The 27,056-nt window shown below is 39.7% G+C and overlaps 1 protein-coding gene across 3 annotated transcripts in view; it reads right to left on the bottom strand.

The window, feature by feature from the left end:
• The window catches only part of zgc:66433 (uncharacterized protein LOC321250 homolog), a 50,179-nt gene that overhangs the window by 2,961 nt on the left and 20,162 nt on the right, over positions 1 to 27,056 (bottom strand). For 2 of the 3 annotated variants that reach the window (XM_067598617.1, XM_067598619.1), the window contains exons 2-14: positions 20,823 to 20,896; positions 15,006 to 15,180; positions 13,456 to 13,582; positions 10,950 to 11,090; positions 10,752 to 10,811; positions 6,462 to 6,620; positions 5,124 to 5,223; positions 4,747 to 5,032; positions 4,160 to 4,649; positions 1,521 to 2,913; positions 1,197 to 1,300; positions 345 to 507; positions 104 to 222 (exon numbers count right to left, since the gene is read on the bottom strand). In XM_067598617.1, coding sequence (XP_067454718.1) covers positions 104 to 222; positions 345 to 507; positions 1,197 to 1,300; positions 1,521 to 2,913; positions 4,160 to 4,649; positions 4,747 to 5,032; positions 5,124 to 5,223; positions 6,462 to 6,620; positions 10,752 to 10,811; positions 10,950 to 11,090; positions 13,456 to 13,582; positions 15,006 to 15,180; positions 20,823 to 20,896 — 3,391 coding nt within the window. Of the gene's footprint in view, positions 1 to 103; positions 223 to 344; positions 508 to 1,196; positions 1,301 to 1,520; positions 2,914 to 4,159; positions 4,650 to 4,746; positions 5,033 to 5,123; positions 5,224 to 6,461; positions 6,621 to 10,751; positions 10,812 to 10,949; positions 11,091 to 13,455; positions 13,583 to 15,005; positions 15,181 to 20,822; positions 20,897 to 25,685; positions 25,736 to 27,056 lie in introns of those variants that run through there. The other variant, XM_067598618.1, reaches the window with a different exon arrangement.

Here is a 27,056-nt window from a genome sequence, read left to right as displayed (position 1 = left end):
CTCACAGTTTTGTGGGAAATTTGTTCTACACAAAAGACATTCATGACCGCACAGACAGACAGACAGACACACACACACACACACACACACACACACAGATTACCTTCTTAACAGTAATCTCCTCCAGTGAGTTTTCTTTATAGATCTTCTGTTTCTGTTTGGCCACAGAGATCCAGCTGGGAGAACCAGATCCACCAGAAACACCACGAACTGCAGCTGAGTCTGAATCAACAACACAGCATGAGAAAGCAAGAAATCTCTAAGCCTCGTACAATTTGTAACAAACCTCTCCAACAGTCAGTATTTGAGTGTGTATGTGTGCGTGAGAGAATGTGTATACACACCTGAGACACGTTTGGGTTTCACTCCACTGTCTCCATGTACCTCTGGTTTCTTAGGGAGGGCAGGCTTGTTGCTGATTGGCTGACTTATGGAGGGCTTAACACTGACTGGCTGCGGCGACTCAACTTTACAGCTGGTTGGCTGAGCTGGTGGCTCGACGGGAGGCTGAATGAGAGTAAATCAGATGATGAATACAAAATTGAAAGTTCCTTAAACCTGCATTTACTGATGTTTTTTGCCACATGTGGGCAGCAGATACAAACTGTAAACAAAACAAATTTACACATCCAGCAGACACAAAGCAACATAACTGATTTGAAGTCTTTTGCCACCAGATGAATGTAAGTCCAATACTAACTCTACTTTATCTCTCTTTTGGTGTCCACCAACTCCTGAGGAAAATATCTGGCTCTTTAGCTGCTAAATGTTGCACTAACTTTTTTATCTGTCTGCTGTTTGGTGCTGAGCAGGTAGTGCAGACTTGATATTTAGAGCTTTTTTGTGGAAAACATCTGCTTGTTGCATCTGGAAACAATCAGAGCAGTGAGACTGAACCAAAACAGTAAAATTGTGGGCCCTAAAACCAAAACAATGAGTTTAAAGATGCTAAAACGCTCAATAGGGGTGAGAGGGCTACAGTGTTTGGTGATAATTCTTTGTGTGTTCGACACTATGAGCTACTCCTTTCACATGCACAATCATTTGATCCTCTGTTAATATAAAATATTGATAATAGCAGCTTTAATCAGTTTCATTTCTATTCCAAAGGAAGGAGAACTTCAGATTTTGCAAGTACAGTAAAACATGAAACATTCACGCAACACATTACCAACAGTAAGAGTCAGTATTATCACCTCTGTGTTTTCCTCCTCAGAGCTGAAGCGGTGCAGAGCCACTGTCTTCCTCAGCCGAACTCCAAACGGGCTGTCGGGGTTTCCCTCCACTACCACAGAGCTCTCTGTAGGTGAGAGGGTGAATAAAAGTTGGTCTGTGGTTGAACTTTAGTTTAAGTCAGACAGCCTGTTCACCTCATGTGACTTAGATTAGAAAACTTTCATTGCATGTGGAAAATGTGAGTCAGACTGAAAAATATGTGTACAATCAAAGCTCAGGAACTCTGAAACAGGCCGAGACACAGACAACGAGACACAATCGAAGCACTGATTGTGTTTACTCACCTTCTGTGGCTGCAGCAGCTGAGGCTGGAGGTTTGACGGGGGCCTGTGATGCAGTGCTCTGTGGTTTGGCAGTGGTGCTTCCTGCATTCCTCGCTCTACCGGGGCTCAACACCAATTCAACCTTAGCCGAACTCGCTGGCTCTGTTTCCACTTGTGGGTCTTTCTTGGCTGTAGCCACCACATCCACACCTCCAGCTCCTGTGATGGTAGATGATGAAGAGGAGACGCAGGCGGTTGGGGAGGAGGTAGGGGCCACATTGTCTTCAGCATCTTCGATAGAGAGTGATCTCTGCCAGGCGGAGTTGATGGTGAAGCGGACTTTGCTTTGATCTGAACCGCCGGATGACTGGTTGACCGTTTCCTCCACAGATGTAGGAGGTGTAGCGTCTTCTTCAGAGGACTGTTTTCCACGCTGTTCTTCTTCGTCTTCCACTTTGTTAGCTGATTCTTCATCTGTGGATGCTGTGATTTGCTCTGTTGCTGCTACAGCATGAGAAGGTGATTCAGTGACTTCGGGATCAGCAGCAGTTGGGGACTGCTGAAAGGAAAACGCGGCTTTCTCTGAGCTGGGAGAGACCAGGTTTATGTGGATGGTGGTGGTAGCGGTGTTGGGGCTGGTCATACTCTCCTCTGATGGAGTTTCAAAATGTGACTCCTGAAGAGACAAAGAAGAAGGCTTTGAGGAAACTTGTTCTGGGGCTGACTGGTTCACTTCGCTTTGATCTTTCTCCACATGCTTCGAGTCTGGTTCTTCTACACTTTCCTGCTCCAGATCTGGTTCAGTTTCATTGACATCAGCTTGGTTTGCTTCCACATCTTCCTCTTGGTCTGATTTTTGTTCCATGTGGTCGATCTCTACGCCCTCCTCTGCTCTCTCTTCATCATTCCTCTCATCTTCAGAGTTTTGGTTGGAAGCTGCTTGGCTCTCATGCACTGTGGCAGACTCCTGATCATCCAGCTCTGCAGGGATTTCATCATCGTCTGTGTGTTGCACGACACAGACGGCGTCATCTCCAACAGCAACATCTGCACCTTCATCTGCCTCCTGCAATGGTGCGACATTGTGAACCTCTCCGCCTGCTGCATCAGGAAACATCTCCATCATCTCTTCTGCATCATCCCTCTCCTCTTCTTCTGCCTCTTCAACTCTCTCCTTCTCTTCCTCCATCTCCACCTCCACCTCCACCTCCTCCACCACATCATCCTCTTCACTCTTCTCCAGCCCCTCCTCCTCCACCTCTGGCTCTTTCTCCAGCTCCATTGTTTCCTCCTCTCCCTCACTCTGGTCTTCTTCTTCTTCCTCCACCTGTTGGTCCATTTTTCTCTGAAGCAAGTCATTTTCTTCCTCAGGTTTGACTTCCTCAGCCTCCTCTTTTTCTCCTACGTCCTCCTGCTGGAGGAAAAATAAGTGAGGGGAAAAAAGAGGAAAAGTGAATTTTTTTTAAACAGCACACACATTGTCTTCTATACAAAATACATGCCAGAGGTTACAAAATACAGATGATTGTACTGGTTGTTAACCTTTTGAATCTTAGTTTTTGTTTTTTTGTTTGGTTTTTATTAAATTTATTCACAGGCTTTTGGCAAAGCAACTACACATCTCAGCTTGGAATGACATACAAAGTTATTTTCAGAAAAGTGTGGCTGCTCAGAAATACTATCATTCTGCATGTGAGTAATACCATACATGTTCTAGTTTTTATGATGTTTTAATGCTATTTAAATTATAGTGTTTTCCTTGTATGTCCACAGGTTCTCAACACAGGTCAAACATTTCTAACCATTCATGTCAGTATATGAATGATATTTGGAGCTTTAGTAATGGCAAAAAACATAATATAGCTAACATTAATGGATTTTGTCACTCTTTTTTGTTATTCATTTTCTTGCTTACATGTACTTAGGTGATAATCATGTTCTAAATTTTGGAGCTGCAGCTCATATCATGCTTTACAGGATGGAAGCAGGAAGTATAATGTTGCCACGGAGACAGCAGCACCTCTGCTCCCACTGATAAAACTGGAAAGTGTTGAGGGCTCTCTGGTTGATTTTTTGAGCTCTTTCTGCACACTTTTCCTAAGTAGGTCTGCAACTCTGCACACTTTACTTATAGGAATAACCCATAATGCACAGTGCAGTGACAGTCGAATTGTGCATCATAAAAAAACAAAAACACAACATGGAAGGAGATGACAAGATATTTGCCTTTGAGGTATAAACAAACATGTTGTTAACCAGCTCTATGTACAGTATGTGTGGTTGTTTAACTTATGATGGCATGATAGGGACTTCCTATAAGTTGAGCAACAAACAATCCAGTTCATTATCTACAAACAGTCTGAAATATAAGACTCACACTCTGTTGTCCACAGAAATGTCTCTGTCAAGGTAGAATGATTTCACAGTGCTGTCCCACATCAGTGATGTCACAGAAGACATTGAAACTGAACCAGTGATTTAGCTACATATTGAGCCCTGTGTTTTCTCTTTTGGCTTATATCTGTTCACATTTTGGTTCATTTGGATCACGGGAAGGGCGATCCTGTTTTCATTGTAACCATGGATTTACATGTGATGATTATCAGGAAAGTTCTGAAGTTATAAGTAGTGATTTTATAAAATGATTCAAAAATACATACACTGTGTTTAATGAACTGTTCCACTTCTTGTTGTTCTTCCTCTGCCTCCAATTCTTCCTCATCTTTATTCTCTTCTTCATCATCTTGACAGGAAGTAGTGGCAGCCTCCTCCTCCTCTTCCTCGGTGCTCTGACCCAACAGGAGCGAGCCAGAGGGAGCCGCTTGATAACCGTCAGGCTCTTCCACCTCTGTGTCCTCTTCCTTCACCTCTTCTCTTTCTTCTCCCTCCGCTTCTTCTTTGTCCTTCTCCTCCTTGATCTCCAGGACAGCCTCGGTCTCTGCGCCTAATGAGCAAGGTGCAAGGGGCGTCTTCAAGGAGCTCAGTACCTCCTGTAAGAAGGAGCCCCCCTCCTCCCCAGTCTCCTGGACGACTTCTCCTCCTTTTTCCAGTGTTGGGTTTTCATCATCCCTGGGCTCCTCTGTTTCATAGGTAATACCCGGAGGGTCTTGCAGGTACTCTCTCTGATCAGCAGGGGGCTCTGGCGTGGCTCTAGAGGCAGAGATCATGGGGTTAGATTGATAGGAGGAGAAAACTGAAACATAGAGTGTGAGAAGGAGAAAACAAGGAGGAAATGATGTCTAATCACCTGGGACTGTCCAGAGAGGAGGCTCTTGAGCCGAGCTTCGAGGAGAGCTGGGCGTCTGCGGCTTCCTCCTCTGAGGGACACGGCTCTGGAGGAGAGGAAGTGTCCGGGCCATGAGAAACATCCTGTTCAGCTTCCGACTCATCCTCTCCCTCCTCCCTCTCCTCCTTATCTCTCAACAGGGTTTCTCGGGAATGCTGTGGTTGCTCTTTCTCCTCCTCCTCTTCTTGTTTTTCTACTTCTTCTTCTTCCTTCTCCACCTTCAGTTTCAGCTCATCCCCACTTGCATCTGGATCACAGGCAGAAACAGATATCAGAGATTATAGTGGGGAAAATGCAGAATCACAGTTTAGAAGTGGGAAAACAAAGAGCAGCCTAACCTCTTGTCTTCTGTTCCTCTCGCTCCTCCAAAGAGTCTGGAAAGGAGGTGTTGAGAATCTCCTTCACCACAGAGTCTCTCTCTGCTTTGAGCTCCAGCCTCTGCATGAACGGGAGACATTAGCAGTGACATCAGTGTTATCACACTTTGGTCTCTAGTTTCACAGTGATAAATTATTGGTAACGGCGCAGAGGTGTGTGCTCTCCTGTTTGTGCCGCCGCCCACTGCCTGGCGGGGTGTGTTGATTCTGACGTTGGTGTGATATGAATATTCCTGCTGCAGTATCAAATGTGACAAATCTCTTCCCCATCATCTGGAGAGACTGTGGACTAACAGTTCCAACAATACTTATGTCATCTACCAGAGAAGTATTCGTTATTCCTGTTTCAATTCAATTCACTGTTAAATATATACAAAATGAATTCAGTTTTACATACTACATATATTGACACTAATGCAGAGTTGGATAAAGTCACAAATATAATACTCATAACAAAGAAATATCATAAAGTTACTTTAGGAATATTTCAGAAATATTATATTGATGTTAAAAATCATATATAGTTTCTATGTAGGAATACAGGAATATTATGAATGGTTAAATAAATGAATAAGAATAAGCTTGTCGATCGCATTTTCCCGCCTGCATACTACTCTCATGTTTTCATGCAGTCCTGCTGAACAATACAACGCATCTCCTGCTGTCTCAATGAAATACATTTGGCATAACCAATAACAAATTTCACTTTAAATCTAGTTTTTTATGCACATGGCACTAGGTTAAATAAACCGCTTAATGAAATTAGACACTAAGATGGTGTAGTGCACTAATCATATTTATTTTAAGATGATGGAGCGAGTGCTACTCATCAGATTTCTGTCGACAGCTGGAGGTAAATATTACTTTTTCTGGAGGTTGATGCATCTTAGTGGTAAACCCACATAGCTCATTTATTTTAATCTGCTCCACCTTTTCAAACTTGTTATCATCTACTTTGCACATATCACTGATGGACTTTCCACCAGCTGATACTGTTGTAAAATCAGGGACGTTTGTCTCAGGGCAAATCAAATATTTGACCCCAGTGTTTCTAATTATAAGAAAGCTTTAAATTTAAATGAAAATGTTATGACCTCTGAGGGGAAATTAACCTGTTGCAGCAGTTATTACTAACACGGCAATGACAGGACATGTAAAATACCAACAGTATCATTGTAGCAGCAACTTGCAGAGGGGATATGAATCTGAGAAAAAGGCTATTTGAATAATATTACAGCATAAATTTGGGGTGCAGGAGCTTATGTGCCCATTTTGTATGTGTTTTTGTATGTGCCTTACATTTGCAGGTTTCCTCTTGTTGCAGGCTTTCTGTCTCAGGCCCATCTTGTGTTTGGCAGCCGAGTTGTCCAGACAGCCAAAGGGACTGGCCGGCTGACTGAAGTCCCCTGGAACCACCACCAGAGGGCTCACTGCTCTGCTGGAGGCAGCACAGGACAGCTGGGAAGAGAAGGAGACAGAGGGGGTCACTAAAAAGTTACACAAATAACGTCTTAACAGAGTAAATATTCGTCATGCATTGTAAATACAGGTAACGCCCTGCACTCAATGCTGTGATGTCATCTGGAGACAACTCTGGAGGAGGTCCACTGACAAACACTGGGATTTGTCCACCCATGTCCAGGGGAAATTGTATCCACATGCCACTGTATCCACAAACTCTGTCTCCCATTGTTTCCCAGTGCATCAGCTCCAGACAGAGCTGCTCACGTCACAGATTTGAGTCATCGCTCACCGTCTTGTTCCCAGCTTTAAGAAACTAAACAGCCCGACATAGAGGCTGGAAAGAATAAAGTGTGTTGATTATGATAAAAGGTGGATTTTCACTTTAGATGATGAAGGCAGCAGATAAGGAAACTAACGGAAACAGAGCAAGAACAGCAGAGAGGGGGCAAAAGAGAAAGAAAGAGAGGTAGTCCAGCTGTATAAATATTAGCCGTCCTTATCTGCAAGACCAACACTTACTCTGTCATCACAGCAGAAGTGTCTCTCTTCACTAGGACAAATTCACATTTTTGACTTTTTTCAGCATAAAATCACAGAGATGTTGTCTGTCCAACCAGGACTTTGTTTATAGAAGGGTATGCTGCTTTTGAGTTTTTCAAATATTATTGTTTGACACATTGAGCAACTCCTTTTTAGTTAAATCAGTTCTGTTGTGTTGGGGTTGGTGGCAGAAGTCTCTAATTAAAATAAATAAACCTCTGCAAGTAAAACCAAAACTATTTACATGACTAGATACCACTCGAGGTCAACGAGTGGATATTAAATGTTCATTGAAATGTTTTTGTGATTTGGATGAACTGACCCTTTAAGACTTGTTGTCTCATGCCTGGACTGTGAGTTCATGTAACAGTTAGGGGAATATGATCAGAGTTCTTGTCTGTTGATATCTAGATTTATTTATTTATGTTTTTGGGTCTCTAAAAGCTATAACTACAAGTAGACACACTGACTGATAGTGTAACCACTGGAATGCACAATGAACACACACACACACACACGCACGCGCACACACACACACAGTAGGTCAGTGTAATAACATGTACGCTACTGTGACCAGACTGACCAAAAAACAGAGACAAGGAATGAGAGAAAGTCGCATAAAGAGGAAGAAGAGGTCAAGCAGCAGACTTCCATTTAAGGTTTGAAGAGCAGCTTGAGGGTTGGTTATGACCACACCCACCAACACACACACACACACACACACACGCACACACACACACACAGCCCGCGGTTCATCTTTAAGCATCACACACGAAGCACATGACCGCTATTTACTGTGCTACAGATGCAGAACAGTATGTATTTGTGTTTGTGAATTTACTGTATGGATCAGAGCTGAAGATCTTCTGAGTTAAGAGGCCTCTAAATTACACTATTCTTATCCAGACATAGTAATAAAAAAAATATACCAAAATATACCAAAAGAAAACTTAAGCTTCATTCCCACAGGAAGAAATGAAGTTAATGGTAGTAATGTTGTGTGTGACTGCTTCTTTCTGATACTCAGTTTTTTTCACAAATTGACTCTAAACCTCTAAAACCTGCAGTGTGGAACTTTTATATATAAATGAATGTCCGTTACAGTCAAGCCCTTGCCAAATGAGTTCACACAACGCTGATTAAGCCTATCACTGAAAGATAAATCTCTCTGTATTTCACAGTATATGGAGTTTTTAGATCTCATGTTGGGCGCAACATTCTCGTGCTGGCTGTTTGGCTGTTAATTGTGCGGCTCTTCTAGACTTTCCAAATGTTATCGGACTGAATGGATCAAATTCTGATAGTGAAATGAGTCATTTTGTGGGGGTTGTGTTACGCCCAAAACTATTTATCCACCCTTTTACAGCAGCAACAGCAGGTTATAGCCAGTACTTGCTATCGGGCATACTGGGACAAATCCCGATGGGCCGGTGGACTGTCAAAAAATATGTTTCTGGGCCGGTGGGTGGTCAAAACATATCCGCTTTTACCGGCTCTCTCTGTGTGTCTCTCATTTGGGGTGCACATGAGAGCGTGCTGCATGCCTGTGTCAGGCAATCAGAGCTGAGCGCCCCCCTTTACTTTCACTGCCAGAAGGGGGAGACAAAAGTCCCGCACTCCAGCTTTAATTGCCTCCTTAAACCTCTTAAACTTGCATGAGTTGATTATTTTGGCCTCTTGGGGGCAGCACAACAAGCTGAAACACACAACATTAACATATTATCACCTTCTAAAGTCTCTATTGCTAACTTGTTAGCGAACAGTTGTTTCTTTACACATCCGGCAGACACAGAGCTACATTAGCATTCATATAACATCATGTTTCTGGCCACCTGGTGAAAGTAACACCACATTCACTCTCTTTTATCTCTGTTTTGTTCTCCACCAGCTCCTGAAGGAAATATCTGGCTTTTTATCTGCTAAATTCTCCACTATGCTTACTAGCTAATCGCTGACTTTGTCTGTTTGTCATTTGATGCTGGGCAGGTAGTGTTAATCAGATCCTTCTGCGGCTGGAAACAAGGTTGATGAGAGAAAATCAACACAGTGGAGTTGGGGGCTGTAAAACCAAAACTAAATATTGATTAGTTCAGCTTTAACCCGATAAATATCTTTTGTGGAGAAAACCCAGAGTCAAAATGTTATTCTCAAAGCCACAAACTGAGGAGCCAAGCTCTAAACTACATGTAGACAAATGACAAAACCTGCATTCTTTCTTATTCACAGTAAATATAAAGACAGACTGACTCCGACCCAAGTATCCAGAGTGTTTTTACACTGATATGGACACATAGTCGAGCTCAGAACTACTACATTAGTCCTGAGATTAAATCTAGGCATACAATTAAAAAAAACATTCTATGTCTCCATGAAGTCTGTCCTCTGTTCTCAGTGGATGGAAAAGCTCCAGAAAGTGCCATTGCCACTCCAGTTCATGCCACTGCAGTCCTCCTTGATGGCATTCCTGTGTGTGGAATGCACTTTAAAATGGATATTTTCAAGTTTTTGTGTGCATTTCTTTGTAGCTGGCCATTTGTGGTTTTTCTCAGTGGGAAAATGACTGGCCAAAACCGGCTAAAATTGCTAAAACTGCTCTATCATTAAATGCTCATTTGTCATACTTTGCTGACTGTGCGTTTAGCCCACATTATAGCCAGTGAGGCTAAATGGATAGCTGGAGTTTTTAGGACAACTGTCTTATCACGAATTGGCACTCCTTTCTGTCCATCTGAAAAGTAGTTATTTCAGTGAATTGTTTTAACTGACAGCCTCGTTAGGGAGCATATGGGACATTTAAGTCACATGGGCTGAACAACAAACACTCCTACAGTAGGTCAGGAGGCCGACAATCAGGGGATACAGAGGGAGAAAGACAGTAAGAAAGAATGGGCATTAAGAGATAAAAGGTGGAGAGAGGAGGAAGAATAGAGAAGGAGGTCAATCAGCATGAAGGGAGCTTTTATTTAGAGCCAAGAGTAGTGTTTCAGTGATTAGATTGGATCATGAGATGTTTTTACCATCGTAGTCACATGAGGAGAAATGTCACAATCACACAAAGCGACACACTCACACAGCCAGAAGGTTCCTCCTGGCCTTCAAAAGTCACATATCTTGACTTTACTTTAGTGGCTGTTTGGCCGGTGATGGGGGATCCACACACATCACACACTACGTGATGTTACTGATTTTATAATCGCATCACATTTTTTGTGTTTCTAATCCTAATGCATTGTGTGTATCCTTGAGGCCTCACAAATATGGTGAATGAATTCTCTCTCTCATAGAAGAAAAACTTATTTTTTAAAAATAGTTTGAAATAATCCTTCACTGTTCACATCCATGTTTGCTTGCTGACATGCTAACAGTCGTCTTCTTCCCTGCCTCTTGTTGCTGCAGTGCTACTCTTCTTGGCACTTTACTGCCACAAACTGTAAATCTGTGAAATAGCATGAAACCATCGGAGTGCGTTGCCACCTGTTTCTCAGCATACGTGTGTCAAACAGGGCTCCATAGCTGTACTAGTGGTCAAAAACTCCACAGGGCACTTTTAATAAGGCGATAATATGTCAAGCTTTAAGTGTTTACCTGGTCTTCTTCACTGTCTGTTCCCTCCAGACTGATGGAGCTGTTCCTCTGAGCCAGATTCTAAGAGACAGAGATGGAGAGAGAAGAAATAATACTGTAAGTAAAGTGTTTGCGAGTGTGTTAGCAATGCTGTTTGTAGCAAATAATTCTCAGGTGGTCCAGATGGTGGGACATTATTTAGTACTGTATGTGCGTTACCAGCGTTGTGTTAGGCGTTGTGTATTCAGGTGGACTGCAAGGTAGACCATCATCCTCTGACATGGTTCCAGCATCATCTGTCTTCTTCACACACATCAGGGATGGAGGAGACCCCAGTCTGATGGCCTGCTTCAGCTGGAGCTAAAAAATAAAAAAAAATAGAAATGCCAAACAAAATTAGGTACTTAGTGTTTCTGTCAGTGTGTCGGTTCTCACGCATTTCGGGGGATCAAAACATGTGAATAACATATAAAACTTGTAAACGTAGCCACACTTACAGTAGGAAGTTTTTACAGTAGGAAGTGAAGTTGTTTTTAAGGTTTTGTGTGAGTACTCAGAGATGAAGAGGAACCAAATCTGACAGGCTGTTTAATAAACTACAGCTTTGTAAAAAGGTAACAAAGGTGTATTTGAGTAAGCATTTCTATGTTCAGCAAGTTTAAATGCTTTTACAGTCCACAAATTCCCACTAGTGTAGAGTATGATTAACAGAGAAAGATTGTGAGGACAGTCAGTTGGCACTCGAGAGAGAGAGTGTTTATTTTAGGCCTTGTGTGTGTGTGTATATGACTGTATGAGTAGGGGTTAGGTATCACAGAAACTCAAACTAACAGACTTGTTATCTTCCTGTTACGTGTTACCCGGTGACAGTCTCTCAAGGACTCATTTACTGGTGTAAAGTAAACACAGGACAATACAGCTTTTCTTTAGCCAAGCTTGAAACACACCTGACAAAAAGTCCTTGATTAAAAATACACAAGCTGCTGCAGTTTTTAGTGTTAAAATTTCAATATTATTGCTCATTTCATGTTAGCTCTCTGTTAGGAAGCTCAGAATCAAGATGCAATTACATGAAATTCAGTTTATTGCAAACTTTGAGTTTAAATGATAACAGCACATAGAATATAACATGTGCCATAAAAAGATTTATGTTTCTCTTGTGAAATAACTGCACATGAATATAACTTGATTTAAGAGTTTAAAAATGCTACTAAGCAGGTGAAGTTAGCTAACATTAGCATCCAGTCATATTCAGCTCCTTTAAATCATTTTTCCATATGAGCTAGCATTTCCTGTTTTATTTTTTCTTTTCCAATGTTTAACTACTGTTTAAATACAATATATTATGTGAAATGTTTTTTAGGGAATATTTCAACTGTGATTCGAGTCAACATTCTTAAATGAGACTGTTTTTAAAGCCAACAAAATATTTCTTCATCAGAATTATATCCTGGCTCTGTGGAGAGGACTTTGAAACAGCATTTAGACCATTGTGTAGGGAGATAAGACTGACAAAAGATAATTTAACAGTTAAATCTATGTATAAAAGGTGAACACATGAAAATTACACAGATGTTTGTGGTAGCAAGTTCTTATTCTTGTGTTGGTGTGTTTTGGACTTGTGACCTCTATGATCAGGGCTACGGCCCTTTATGCATTATAACACATGATCTGTAGTGACAGTGTTGCACTGTGCATTATATTTTAATAAGTATGCACCTTGTAAGACATTGATCCTTACATAATGTGTTTATATTTGGCTCTGGAACAACCTCATACTGCGTATCAAACAGGCAGGCCAGCTCAGAGTGAGGATTAAGGTCAGGAAATCTCCATCAGATTGTTTTCCTGAGTGAATTCAGTTCATGCAAATCAATGTTTTAAAGTTTCATTTCTATTGAGTTTAAATATTTGTGCAGTTTTACTTGTCAAACTATGTTATATTTGCTCTGATTATTATTAAATTTCACTGTCTCTTACACACTATATGCTTGTTCTCTTCTCCGCAAACAGGCCCATAACTAAACACTTTCTCTGTATTTTAACTACAGGAGAAAGTTTTCCTTTTTAGCAAATCTCCTTAAGATGTTTAACTCTCACTCCCTGTAGGTAGCTTAGTTGAGCAGTTCAGCTGGAGGTCAGTTCATCTGTCTGAGTCTCATGTCTTCCCGTTTTAGCCTGCTGTTGTGACAGACATTTGTTCTGTCTGTCTGCTTTTCTTATCGTCATCAAGTACTTTCATTTTGCTTTGATAGACGCTTCCGTTTTAACCTCTCTCTGTGCTACACATCAGCTCTATCAGAACCGTCTTCACCACGTTAAATGACTTAAATAATTAAGTATGTTTCTGCATACATCCCTGAGGCATAATCACACTAACTAAATATACAAAAAAAATCAGCTGGTACTGCTCTGGCCGCTCGTGTATTGATAAATACTGATTATGACAGCTGAGAGCCGCACAGCGTCACACATTCTCACTCGCTAACACACTAAAAATAGTGTCAGATTCTGATTCTTCATTTGTTTGTTAATCCCTGAGGTGAAATCCTCTTTTCTCTTTCCTGCGTCCACAGACGTGTCAGAGGTCAGGGTCACTATGGTAACTTGGACCTGGAGGAGATTAAGCATCATTCTTGAGGACAGACACTTAGATAGTTAGATACTTGTTGACACAGGAGATTAACCTTGGCTGCTCTGGTCGAAGAGTACTATATGTATGTACCTGAAGTGATTTCACTTTCCCATGAATGCTGTCCTGAGACGCCCCCAGAGCCTCGTTGGCCTCCGATGAGTCAGAAACAAAGACAGAGTCATGTGACAAGGCCTTGCTGCCCAGGCTGATCTTTGACCTGCAGGAAATAGGAAAAGGAAGAAATAAACACAGCACAAAGTGAGTTTCACAGCTTCTAAAACAAAATAAACAAAATAAAGAGTAATGGATTGTCGGAATGCCAAATAAATACCGTAAACTAACGATGGTGGGGGTTTGAAATGTGTTCATCATCCTGTGTCTTTCTCTCTTTCTTTCTTTCTTTTTTTAATCTTTATTCATCCAACAAAATAATATTATCTTTTAGTACAATTGTAAAAGAGAAGAGTGAAATTGGAGTAAATACATCTGTGACAGCAACGATGAGGAAGGAGTAGACCACAGGAAGTGGCACAGCTTAGAAAAACAAAAGGAAATCAGGACTGTCCACAGGAAGAGACCCTCCAGTACTTGCAACAAAAACAGGAAGCCACAAGCCTCCACTGAGGTGAGATTGGAAGATCAGGAGATGGATGTTAAAACATGATTCTTCCTTTCTCAAATTATCTCTGTCCTTTTCACACAAGAGCAGATGTTTATCCTGGCCTGCCGCAAAATGAAAAGTCTGTCCAAAACTCTGCCGTCAGTGGTCATGTTATGTTGACTAATCCCTTAAAGACTCTATGCTAACACCACTTTCTAATTTTCTTGTACTTGTATAAGCACTTCAGGTTGGTTCTGTATAGTATTGTGTGCTGCTTATTGCTGAATTATTATTCTTTCTGCCTGTGTTGTATGTTAGCATGTATGTTGTGACTGGTATTGGGTGTCTGTCATGTTTATGTCTGAATGTTGTTACTGTGTATATTCAATTTTGTGTCCACACTGCAACCTGATTTCCCTCTGGGATGATAAAGTTAATCACATTATTGATATCAGTATTTCCAACCCACCTGGGTTTCAGTTTTAGTGTTGCATGATGGACTAATAGTCATTTTAGATGCTTTTACACCCAGACAGGAATACAGTTATGAAGAAAAGACTAACATATGTGCACAAAAGCCAAAAGACTGCAAGAATCTTTGAAAATGTTGAATTTAAGATGATGTATGGACAATTAAACTAACCGAAAAGTGCAATGTCATGGAAGTCAATCAAATCCATTAAAATGAGTTGTTTGGAGAAAATGTGACGGCTTTGGTTCAGTTTGGATGAGTCATTCTGTAAAACCTTTTTCATAAATATAATGTGGATGTGAAGAAAGATGGTTGAGATTGCTGAAAAAAATAATATATAATGAAATGAACTTTTCAGCTCATCCAAAGTGCATTCACTGTGGTGTTTAGCTTATGAGATGCAGAGTGCATCGATTTCCCTAATAAACCACATGAAAGTACTTGAAGCTTTTTAACAAAAAGTCAACTGGCACTTATGTTTCTGCAACTGCGTGAAAATTTGAATAAGAGTGACGCAGTCACAGTTTACCTGTATGGATTTGTATATGCGTGTGCGTCTGATCTTACCCAGAGCCCTTATCCTTCTCCGATCGAGTGAGTGTGTTATTTTCTGATGTTTTGCTGACATTGTCGCTTGATTGGCTTGCTTTGAGACCCGCATCGGCTCCGGAGGATGATGGTTCCTTTCTCTTCTTCCTGGCGAAGAATTTTTTAAACGTCTGGAACTTGGACTTCTTCTTTCCTGGGAGAACAAATGAGAAAAGAAGAAAATATAATTGAAACTGTTGTGTTCTCCTGCCAGTGCTATGGTAAATCATAACAACTAACAGTACAAGGATATACTAATGAGAAAATTACACACACAGCATCTTTACACACTGCCCTCATATGAACTGCAGTTTGAGCAATAAGCCCTGTGTTGGCTGTAAAGGCCCAGGTAGGCACCTCAGGAGAAACCACACACATAGAGTGATATGTGTACACATAAACACAAATACACACACACACACTCATGCTTGTAAAGCCTCCCTCCCAGAGAGTGCACATCCATTAGCACCGCAGTGGAAAAACTCAACAGCTCTTTTATAACTCCTTAAACAGCTACAAACTGCTTTCACTGCTTTCAGTCAGCACAGCACTTATCCAGAACTTGAAATGCCCACTGCTCCTCTATCTGTGTCCCACATTCACCAGCTGTGAGCTGTCTCAACCATCATATAATGCATACTGTAGGTTTCTGTTCAAATCAAATACTCAGTAAAGAAAAGTCTGTTTTCGCGCGTCTTAAAAAGACATGACTGGTGATTTTCTTTCCTACTGTCAGCAAATCTCATGTGTAGAGCTAAATGAAATCATCCTACCTACATGTATTGTATGTGTGTCCAAAGCATGTGTTCCTGCACATGTGTAATGGCGTCTGCCTTACACAGAACTATTCTCCAGGAGACTGAAAACGTGATCACTGTTATCAGTCTGTGGAACCATTTCTAAAGAAACTACTGTGGCCATAATCTTTGCGGTGAAGGAACTTGTCAACCAGCGCAACTGTGTGGCTCACTGATGTGTTTTTAATAGTTTTGGGGAAATATTGGGTTAAACAAACAATACTAGTAAGTGGGATGAGTTCATTGTTGGTCTGTCTCTGCACAGCAGATTTGTTGAATAAGTAAAATATAGAAAATCACCAGCCTTATCCTTTGATGAAAACATGCCACAACTGGTCTTTGGTGCTTATGGATGGTTATAGACTACTCTGAATACTCAGCATCTGCATTGATCTGATAGTGTGTGTATTAAGTGGATCAGGTATGGGCCATGAGATGAGTAATCTCCATTAAATACTGTTTCTTTGTCAATGTCATTATAAAATCAATTGTTTCCGCTATCAATTAGATCCGTTCAGTCAAGGGGGCCATGGACTCAGTTTCTATTGCCGCATCAATTCCTAGTCGCATGTTACTTTGCATTAAAACTATTCTAATGAGCTCCACACAATGAAGTATAGAGATTTAAGAATTTGGGAGGAAAGGAGCAGTGGACAGACCTAGACAGTGTTAAAACACCAAACAGATCACTGATGACTAGTTTGGGTTAATATAGCAGCACCTACTCCCGAGTAGAAAACCACCTAAGAAAAAACGTTGTCTTGATCCGTTGGTAGTTATTTTTTTATATTACTGTTGGATTATCTATTCAAACTAATAATACCCCATGGTTGCAAACTGTTATAATCTACTCTAGCTGTTTCAAACTCACATGCTACTATTTGTTATCGATTGCTGTTAATAAGTGTATCTTTTGCAGTTTTTAATGTCATATGGACATCATCTTGTACAACTAACAATACGTTTGTGACAGTTTTAAAATAAAACTTGAGCTTGTTGAGTCAAACATTGGCTCAAAATAACCATATTTTAGTTTAAGTACATAATGTGTAGGAATAAAAGAATAGCGTGTAGGAAAAATGAAACGTGACCAAAATATTAGCTAGGAGAAAAACAAAACAAAAGTGATCCATAACTATTTGGAGAATTCACTTCCCTGGGCCATGAAATGCTTTAGAAGAGGGTTTTAAAACAGACACATTCTTTTTATACTGGCTTTGTCATGTCTGTCCTTCTCCCTGTGGGGAATCCTTCAGCATTCCCTCCTTTCTCTAAAAATATGCTTTCTGGTTGGAGCTAAATCACAGCTGAAAAATGTCTGGAATCTAAACCCAGTACTGGAGCCAAGATGCTTAACATTTCTGGGTCACTTGCTGGAGAACACATAAAAGATGATTAAGGTAATTCATTTGGTTATTTTATAATATTTAAAATATTATATTTCATACATACATGTAAACAGTTTGTTAACTTTGATCTATTGTGTGTTTAAAAAAAAATCATAAAATTATCTGCAAGTCACAACTTTTCTGCATGGAGTGGTAAATATAGCATCTGCTACACTATTTTAATGAGCTGCCATCAGTCCACACATGGAAGACAATGTCACTTTTCATCCAATGTAGAAATGTTGGCTACAAATGTACCTGTCCTTTGTTTGGCACCACAAAGCGAACAACATTACTGCTGTATTTACTTGAGGAGCTTCCAATGTGCTTCTGATGATGCATCAGAGGCATCTGTGCGCTGCCAAGATGAAAATCAGGGGGAAACACCAGCCGACAGTGCCATTTATTGTGCTATTTTAGGTACAATACACCATTAAGCTAAAGGTCTACACTCATAAAGAGTTGAATAAGGCCACTGCTTCAATGGAAGGTCAGTGTACGTCTATAGGCATTGTAGGCCTAACATTAGAAATCCACTTAATAATTTCCCAAAGTATAGTCTTTAAATCACAATCACGACTCTGTGCACATACTCAAAATAGCATCACGGCAATTTCTAGGCAGTCTAAGGTCAATATTAACTTACACAATGAGAAAATGGTGGCCTTTGACAGGGAGACAATGTTGTTGTGAAATAGAAGACCAGAAGAAGAGGCGAAGGGACCTGAAACAGTTTCTACACTGTAGGTATATCAGCACATGGAGTGAAGCTCACTGTGGTACTTGTGATATTTGTGAGGTGTTTGCCCATGAACACAAACTCTAAGAGTGACATCTGTCGTTTGGCAAGTTCAGAAAGTCGCATCAGAAAGGTGATGCATCTAATTATCTTTTCTCTGCAGGGAGAGGAGGATTATGGAGGAGTAGAAGACAAAGATGAGGAGCAAGCACAAGGATGAAAAGATATTTTAACTCTCAACTCTGATTATTTATTTGTGATTTATGAGTTCTGACAACATTAGTGGCCATAGCTATTATAGTGTCCCTTTAAAGACCCTGAAAACCTATTTTTTCCAGTCAGCCTCCTGCTATTAGGTATGAAGCTCTCCATAAACACACTTTTTTCCTCAAAGTTTGAAAAGTTTTGGTTATTTCAAAAGAGATATTTCTTGTGTTTTTCTCTGCACTTTTTTACTGGTTTGATATGGATGGAGCTCAGTCGCAAAAAGGTGATGTCATGTACCTCTGAGCAACAATCAAAATTTAGCATCAAAATCTGATGACAGTAGTGGGGTTGTATGTCCATGCTGACAGGCCACTGTCAGTCAAATCTAACCAAACCACATCCACAGAGTTTTTGACTGATAAAATGTTAAAGTCAGTGGGAAATTTGAAATGATCTTTACTTTTTGTGTTCAGCTATTGCGCTGATTTTCAAAAGAGGATAAAGCAGTTTTTGGACATACAGTATATGTGGCAGAGCATGGAGTATTTGAGAGGACATTTCCAATGACGTGCAGACTGATAACTGGGAGCTGGCTTTGCTGGAGACACATTGTCAATATCTGTGGTGCACTGCTGACTGCAGAAACATCATACTGATTTTTTCCTTCTTTTTAAGTCTAAGAAGTCTCATCTACCATTAGTGATTTAAGCTGTCTGTCTCACAAAAACATTACATCAACATTTGGCAGGACCTGTCATCTTGTTAAGTCAAGGTAGGTAGCCTATCTTGCTAACGTTAGCGCTGATTCCCACTAAACGTTACTTTTTGTTCATGTTATTTAAACACCTGCAGAATGCTACTAACAGGCTCCCGCACACTTCTTTCTGTACTTTCCCTGCATTACAGAAAGAACAGGGGGTCTATATTGTTAGCTCAAACTCAAGTCAAAAGTCAAATTGATTTTTTTTTTTTTTTTAGCAAAAGATTGTTTTTATTTCAGTTTGATTTTAATCAATAATACCTACGGATGTGTTTTTCTTTAACTTTAGTATTTGCTCATTTGTATGACATATTAATGTCAATATTTAATGTTAATGAGAAATACTACACGTTTTCAGCAGCTCTAAAATAACAATGACTTAAAGAAAGAAGAAAACAGGCTCAAACTTGCATACATTCTATTTAAAGATTCAAATCGCTCTCATGCTGCAGATCCAATTAACACATAGCACATTCTACCAAGCTCCAATCAGAGATAAGCTGTCTTTCTGGCACCGTCACTGGGTTAATGCCAGCAGATTGAGATGTACATGACTGGCAGACACCATGATCTGTGGAGTCTTGCCTTCAACTCCATCATGTGAGGTCTGTTTCCTGCGACAAACTACACACAATCAGTTTTCACTAGTTTATGACTAAAGCTCAGACATGAAAGGCTTTTTTCATTTTGTTTTAGATCTTGTGCTCAAACTGTGTTTACAATAAGCCCAGCAGCACTTCAGCTGATATTCCCACTGTGGCCTCACCCACACAGGCATCTGTCTGACCTCCTGACGCACTTCTTCCTTGTTCCCATCATATCAGCAGCGTATGTGCTATCCATCTGTATAGACGGTGTGCGTGTTTGTGTGTATGAGAGGAAGATGATGATGATAATTTTCTCTTTCTTCATTTCCTGCTAGCACCAGTAAGGAGATCTCAATTGTTAAAGTCGGACCGATCTTCTCTGCTGTCACCCTCTACTGATGCTGATATTGTTTGTTATTTTCATCCTTGGCAGAAATTGCAATTCCTGAGACACCATTCTGTGGGTCCTCAACAAAAAAGACCATCTCATTCCCACTAAGAGAGCCAAGACATTTGCAGAACTGACACCAATTATGACCTGGTATGGGTATGGAGAAAGTGACCCATCAAAACCTTTGGAAAAAATGATAAGTGTCTGCAGTCTGTGCAGAGTGCTTCTCAATTTCTCAACACAGAGGATTTCTGCTTACTGAAGTTTAAGGTTTCAAGTTTCTTGCTGCTCTCTGGAGCTGCCAGAATAAAACTAAAAATAAACAGTAGATACATACACTTGTTTGTTGTGTTTTTGAATGCAAAACACTTCCAAATGACTTATACTAATATACTGTGGCTATATGATACTGAAAAAATATTTCCCTTTTTAAATGAATATACAATAAGCAGATCTGTCCATGTCATTGGAGATACTAGTTAATAAGTTACTGTCAAAGGATTTTAGTTTTTGAAATGTTCTAAGCTGTCACACCTTCAAAAGAATGAATAAACTACTGAATTTACACTTCATGTGTGGTCACATTGGAATATCATAGTCAACAGATGGGGAGTGTAAATGTGACTGATGTTCTAAAGGATGTTTAACCCACATCCAAGGTTTCAGCATTGCAGAATGATACAATTTATTAAATATGGAAACTGAAATTAGAAGAAAACTACAGTATATACACTTAGCGATAGCATTTTCACTTTCAGTGCACACTAGATGACTAAAGTTTTGATTTGAACAAAAAGGAAAAAGGGAAAAACCTTCATATTGCAGACAAAAACTTTGCATGCAATGTCAGTAAAGAAAGACACCTTGGACGTATAATAATGAGTAAATACGAATCATTATTATTACACCATCCACTCTAAATGTTACCTGAGCACTCTTCCCCCACCTCAGCAGGCTCCATCACATCTGGGGGTCCTGATGCCATGGCAGCACTGTCACTGCTGTGATGGAGAGACAGAGACTGATGAGCATGATGTTCTTCAAAAAAGTGCAATAATTAAATGATAAAATAGTCAACACATGACTAGTTGGATTGATTTATGTTGTTTGTACAGAACAGCAGTAAACTGATAAATGCCAGAAAAGGTCAAAGCAAAGCAGCATAAGCATGAACTTCCAACAGTGACACAGATAATTAATTTTCCCATAAAAATGTTTTTATAAACTTAAAATTCCCAACCCTACAGTTATCTTGGATGAATATGGAAAACAAATTTGGGTATAACAATAACACAATATTATCTCATAACAACATGACACTGCAACTGATAATACTTAATTAATGGCCTGTTTTATGTGTTGAAAATGTCTATTTTGTGTCTCCTGTGGCTGTATTTATCTTAATCTGTCTCTATCTCCTTATATCGCTCATATGCCAGCCTGACCACTTGCAATGTGATCAGGCTCGCCGGATTACAATGTGATTAAAGTCCCATTTGGGAGTGTCGTGACTGCTAGTAGAAGTGGCTTGGCAGAAGACATAAAATGAAATCACAAAGGGCTGCCCAGAGAGCTTCATCTGAAGGATGAGACAATAGTCTGCAACAAACCAGCACCTCATAAAATCATTTCCAAATCTGTTAATCTGAATGTGTTAAAATGGGTCTATTTCTTGTGTCCTTAAAAGCTGATGATGGGTAGTGTGTTTTAAATTGTTGTGATGAACTTCAATTTTCTATTTAAACTCATGTTCCAACTCAAGCTGTTATGTTACACTTCAGTCTGATCCCAAGCCAGTCTCCAGTCCAATCCTTCACTCTAATCCAAACAATCTCAACAGAGGCATCTCAGCTATGTTTCCACTGTTCTGCTCTGCTCTGCCATCCACTCCTGTCAGCTGAAATGGTAGCACCACCGGCGAATGCCCTGCAACCTCTACAAACTACAGGAATTCACATGTCAAACTGATAACTTGTTATTGCTCTCATCCTGCAGCAACATGGAGTTCAATATATTCTGACTGCTGAGTGAGCCTTGACTATATAGACAACATGTTAACTTCAGATATATACATTTAAAAAAATACTAGAAATATGTAAATGATCATCTGCAAACCCCTTGTACATTTTTGAATTTGTAATCACTCACTTCACTTTATTTTACAGGACTATCATTGAGCCCTCTCCAGCAGCCAGAGCAGACAGGAAGTTTGAGGCCATGTGAGAGTTCAGCTCCAGCATGCAGAACCAGTTAGCTGCTCTCTCATACAGAGGGACCATTAATCCACCAAGTTTTACATGAATCCCTATTCTAGTCTCAAATCTAATTAGCTATGCACTGGATTTCCTGTGCAATTTGGCAGTAAGCTGAGGCATTATTGATATGTTTGTCAGTAAATTGACATCTCAGAATAATTATAGCAATGTGCTACCTGGCTGTACTACCCGGGTAAGGCCTGGAAACATCATTTCATTTCCCATTTCTTTTCTAAGAGGAAATAAACTTTGGATCAAATACTGTCCGTTATGTATATAAAGCCATCAGTTGCCTTTCCTTTCATATTTCTATGGTAACAAAGTGACATGTCCAGTTGATGGAAATCATACACTGTATATAACAAGGTAGACACTGGTAAAGATTTGTGGGAAAAAATCTATGTAATAAAACACAATTTTGAACAACAAAATTATACAACATATTTGATTTCAAGGTTAAACTGATGTTTAAAAATCTGCTAGGCCATGGTGAATCTATATCTATATCTATATCATTAAAAAGCTATGACCAGTAATTAAAAATACTATGGGGAAAATGAATACATGTAATGGTTTACATGTTTTGTAGGTGAGTTATCGGATGATGTCTTATATTGTATATTTTTGATGTTTGATATGTAGCGGTATCTTGTAATCACACGTGTGGACCAAATATTTGGAATACAAGGAGATAAAAATGAACTAACATCCAGAATCTCTTGAATCACTTCTACCGTATGTGCAAAATCTCAGAATGATTCACAATACATTTAATTAAATGCAACCATTTAATGAAAATTAATAGATAACCTTCAACAGAAACGTGACATTAACCTCTCATAAAATGTGAGAAATTAAATGTGGCTAATACAAGATTTAAGAATGTATAAAGGATAAAATGATTACATCATATGTATATAACTGATAACACTGCAATCAAGTCAAACCACTACTTGACTTATTAGTCAAGACGGACTAAAGGTCCTAAAATGCAATGAAGCTTCTGAGCTTGCACATCAACAGATGACAACTAAGCATACTGTACACTGATGACTGTTGAAAGCTCTGGGAAAAGCTACTAAGTTGAGATTGTTTTTGCAAAACACTACAATGTGTTTTAATATGGAAGAAAAATTATTGTCTGCTCTTCAATTCCTTCTTAGAAGGTTTATGGACAGCCATGATTTCCATGTTTGCCGTTATTGTGAACAGGCTTGTTTCTTTCCATTAGGGAAGTGGCTGGAGAGCTTCTTGTCAACTGTGTTTACAATAAGTTTGTATTATAGAAACAGATGGAACATTCCACAACGTTTGTTTACATGCTGAGGGCTTTTCATCAGTATTACCATTACCTAATCATTAGCTATTAATCATCATATAAACCATCGTTAAATACTATGCTCATTTACAGCTCTATTTTTTTTAATGTGGACCCCACTAGAGTAGCTTTGCATGATTAACAGTTAAAAAAACTCCTTATTTATCTTATATTGGCCCTTTATGCAGCCTCTCAGTTCAACCTCTGTCTCTTAACAGGCAGTTTTAGCTCCTGTCTCTTTAAGGCCCCCCTCCCAATGAGCCCACTCTGTTGGCCACACTTCTGGAAGTGGCCGAGGGGCAGCTGTACCAGGGTTGTGTTAAGTTGCTGCTAATGAAAACCCAACATTTCCTGCTTTACTGCTTTACAGTAAAAGCTTTTAGATGACTAAATAATGGGAGACTTTGATTTTTGAAGAATTTACAGGAAGTGAAATGTGTTCCTCACCAAATTAGCAGAGCTTCATTAGTGGTGCTAAAAACTGGTCGAAACAACAACATATTGAGATATTTGGAGCTATTTGTTCAGTTAGAAATAATGCAGGGAGTAATAGTATAAGCAGAAACAGCCACGGTGATGATGATGTTTGATGAAGAGCTGCAGACGACTATCACACCTCCTACAGGTAAACAACTTATTTTACTCTGCCTTGCTGTGTAATGGAAAAACACTCACAGCGTGCCAGCTCAACTTGAGTCATGGCTCAGCGTGACTACCCCCAGAACAATGGAAAAATGCCATAATGTTAGCAGAGCAGAGCAGTGAACTCATGTGCTGTGTGTGGAGCAGATGACCATATAAAGAAATCTGTCACAAGCCAACGTCAGCTTGAGCTGAAAGTAGAAAAAAAACCTCAGAAACTGAGCATTCAGAGCAGTCTGAAGCAAGTGCTTTTTGTCACAGGGATAACTTCTACATACATTTACCTCATTATTTGACACTCTAGCCATGTTTAATATGAACATCTGACAGTGTAACATTATATATATGACTGAAAACAAGGAAAAACAAAATAGTTCCCCTTTAAAGTTATAATTATCACTATCTTTGTCACATGCCATAGCCTTTCCCATCATCCCTCATCATCATCTGCTACAGCAGAGACAAAAATCTTGTAACACCATGTTTTTACACTTCTTCAAAAAATTGTAATTTATGATATTTACATTATTTTAATATTGGCACAATTGGATACATGCCTATAAACACAGACACATGCTGCTGGTGTTTTTGTTCTTGATGTTGTTTCTGTTATGAGCTGATAGCTCAACTGATCCATTTCCTGTGTCTGATGCCACAGGAAGACACTACAGCCAACAGTTCACCACATACACACACACTGGTTCAAGAGTCTTAATATCATCTATAGGAAGCAGATACAGATACACAGACAGAAACAAACCACCACAGACACTCATACAGGAAACAATGAAGTATTAGGGAGGGAAGGGAAACTGGTCTGAACACCCAACAACACACACTGGTTGGGAAAACTGAACATACAGACTAGCAATAGGTGAAGTTGAAAACATTTTAAAATGTACTCTTATTAGGGAGCTAAATAAATTCAATGTGTACTGTACACAAATGTATAATAATGAAATGTTTGTTGAGATGTGTTTTGGTGAAACACTACAATGTTACTGCCTGGTAAAGAAAGTTTTTGAAATTGGAAACATTAGGCTAGCTGATACATACAGTATACAATATGTACTACACAGCAAAAGTAGACTAACTACTTTAAAAAGAATCATGTATAATAATTGTATATCCCAGTAACTGTGCGTTAAGTATGGTGCTGGTTAACTTAACTTTATTAGCATAAAGACTTAAGGTGGGGGAAAACAGCTAGCCTGGCTGTGTCCAAAGTTAAAAAATATGCCCACCAGCACCTCTATAGCTCATTAATTAACACATTCCACCACATTTATTTATTCTACACATACACAGAAATTGAGTTATGCACTGTACCCATTTAGCTAAACTAAACTAATCTATTCTAGCTGCACACTTAATACACAGATATGAATGTGGTATCTATCGTCTCACCTAACTCGCAACAAGAAAGTGCATTAGCATATTTCCTAAAATTATTCCTTTGAGTCAAGCTGAAGGCCAGTTTGTACGTTATTTCATGGAGAGTGCAACTAAGTCTCAGAGGCTACTTGGTGCAGTCAATGGTTCAAGGTCAAGGGGTCAGGGGTCAAAATGACTGACCTTCGCCCACTTCCAAAGCTGGCTCCCCATGGTGACATCCTCCGCTTCATCTATGAGAAGGATGGAGGGATGACGGGGGAAGACAGGGATGAAGAGGGACAGAGGAGGAGTAAAAACAGAAAGACAGGAAGAAATATAGATGTGCAAAGAGAAGAGAAACAGCAGAACAGAAGAAGAGGATTGTAGACGAGAGGATGAGTAAGGGGCATGTAAGTAAAGAGCAAGGGGGAGTGAGAGAAAGTAAAGGGAGATAGTGAGAAAACAGAAGAACAAGGGACAAATAAGACAGAGGGAGGACAGGGGTCAGAGACAGGGGTTGTGGGAAAGAGCAGCATGAAAAGAAAGAAGAGTCAGTTAGATAAACAGACGAATATTAGGAAGAGGAGAGAGACAGGAGGGAAACAGACTTACAGTAAACACAGAAGCCTTTCAGTGTAGAGCAGTGGTGTGGTTTTATACCAAAGATGGTCAGAAGCCCTTTGTAAAATGATTTTCTCCCTCAGACACAAAGGCTACCAAAAACAAACAACCAAATGGCTTGAAAAAAGGCTCAGCAACAGCAAACTGATAAAAAATAAATCCAGTAAAGCTTGATTCTTACTAATGAGATTACCTTCATATTTTCCAACCTAATTCTGCATAATTTGGGGTATTTTTTTCCCAACCACATTTAAATATCGAGAGACAAATTGTGCTCGCAGCAAGGCTGATTAGGTAGCTCTGCTACAGTAGCTCATACATGATTTCAGATTTTGCAATCAGTCAATTTAATCATCAAAACATTAAAACACAGATGTGCAATGGTAGACAGTTTCTGACACATCAAGCCTATTTATGTGTTGTTCATGTAACCGTCATCAGGTTTTTTTTTTTTTATAATGGTTGATTAGCAATTTAGCTTACATACGTCTGTTAAACTATTATTGGACAGGCTGTTTATTAGACCACATTATATTGAGGGCAGCTTTTCCAGGTAGTGAAAACAAAATAATCATATGAAGACTACAGTATCATTTTCAGTGCAAACTATTGTTTATTAAAATCCAAGATGTAGCACATCTAGAACTGAGCTCCAGCTACAGGCCAGTGCAAATTATGCAGCTACAGGACGCTCTGTGCATCCATAGCATGGAAGCATATGGAAGCATTTTTGTGCCATAAACTATACTCAACAAAAAAGCTAAACCACACCAAAACGTAAGTTGTGAAATACAGTCACAAAAAGTTTATAAATGATTTGTGAATGGTGTTGGCGGCTCACAGTCTCACAAGACCTCAGTTTGTGATGTGACCTGGGTCAGTTTTCCATCATAAATTTAGACAACATGCAACGAACTTTGAGGCTGGTTCCATATCAGCTCATTACTATTT

Source organism: Thunnus thynnus, chromosome 9 (assembly GCF_963924715.1).
Source record: "Thunnus thynnus chromosome 9, fThuThy2.1, whole genome shotgun sequence".
NCBI classification, from domain to species: domain Eukaryota; kingdom Metazoa; phylum Chordata; class Actinopteri; order Scombriformes; family Scombridae; genus Thunnus; species Thunnus thynnus.
This window is presented reverse-complemented; position numbering and strand designations above follow the sequence as displayed.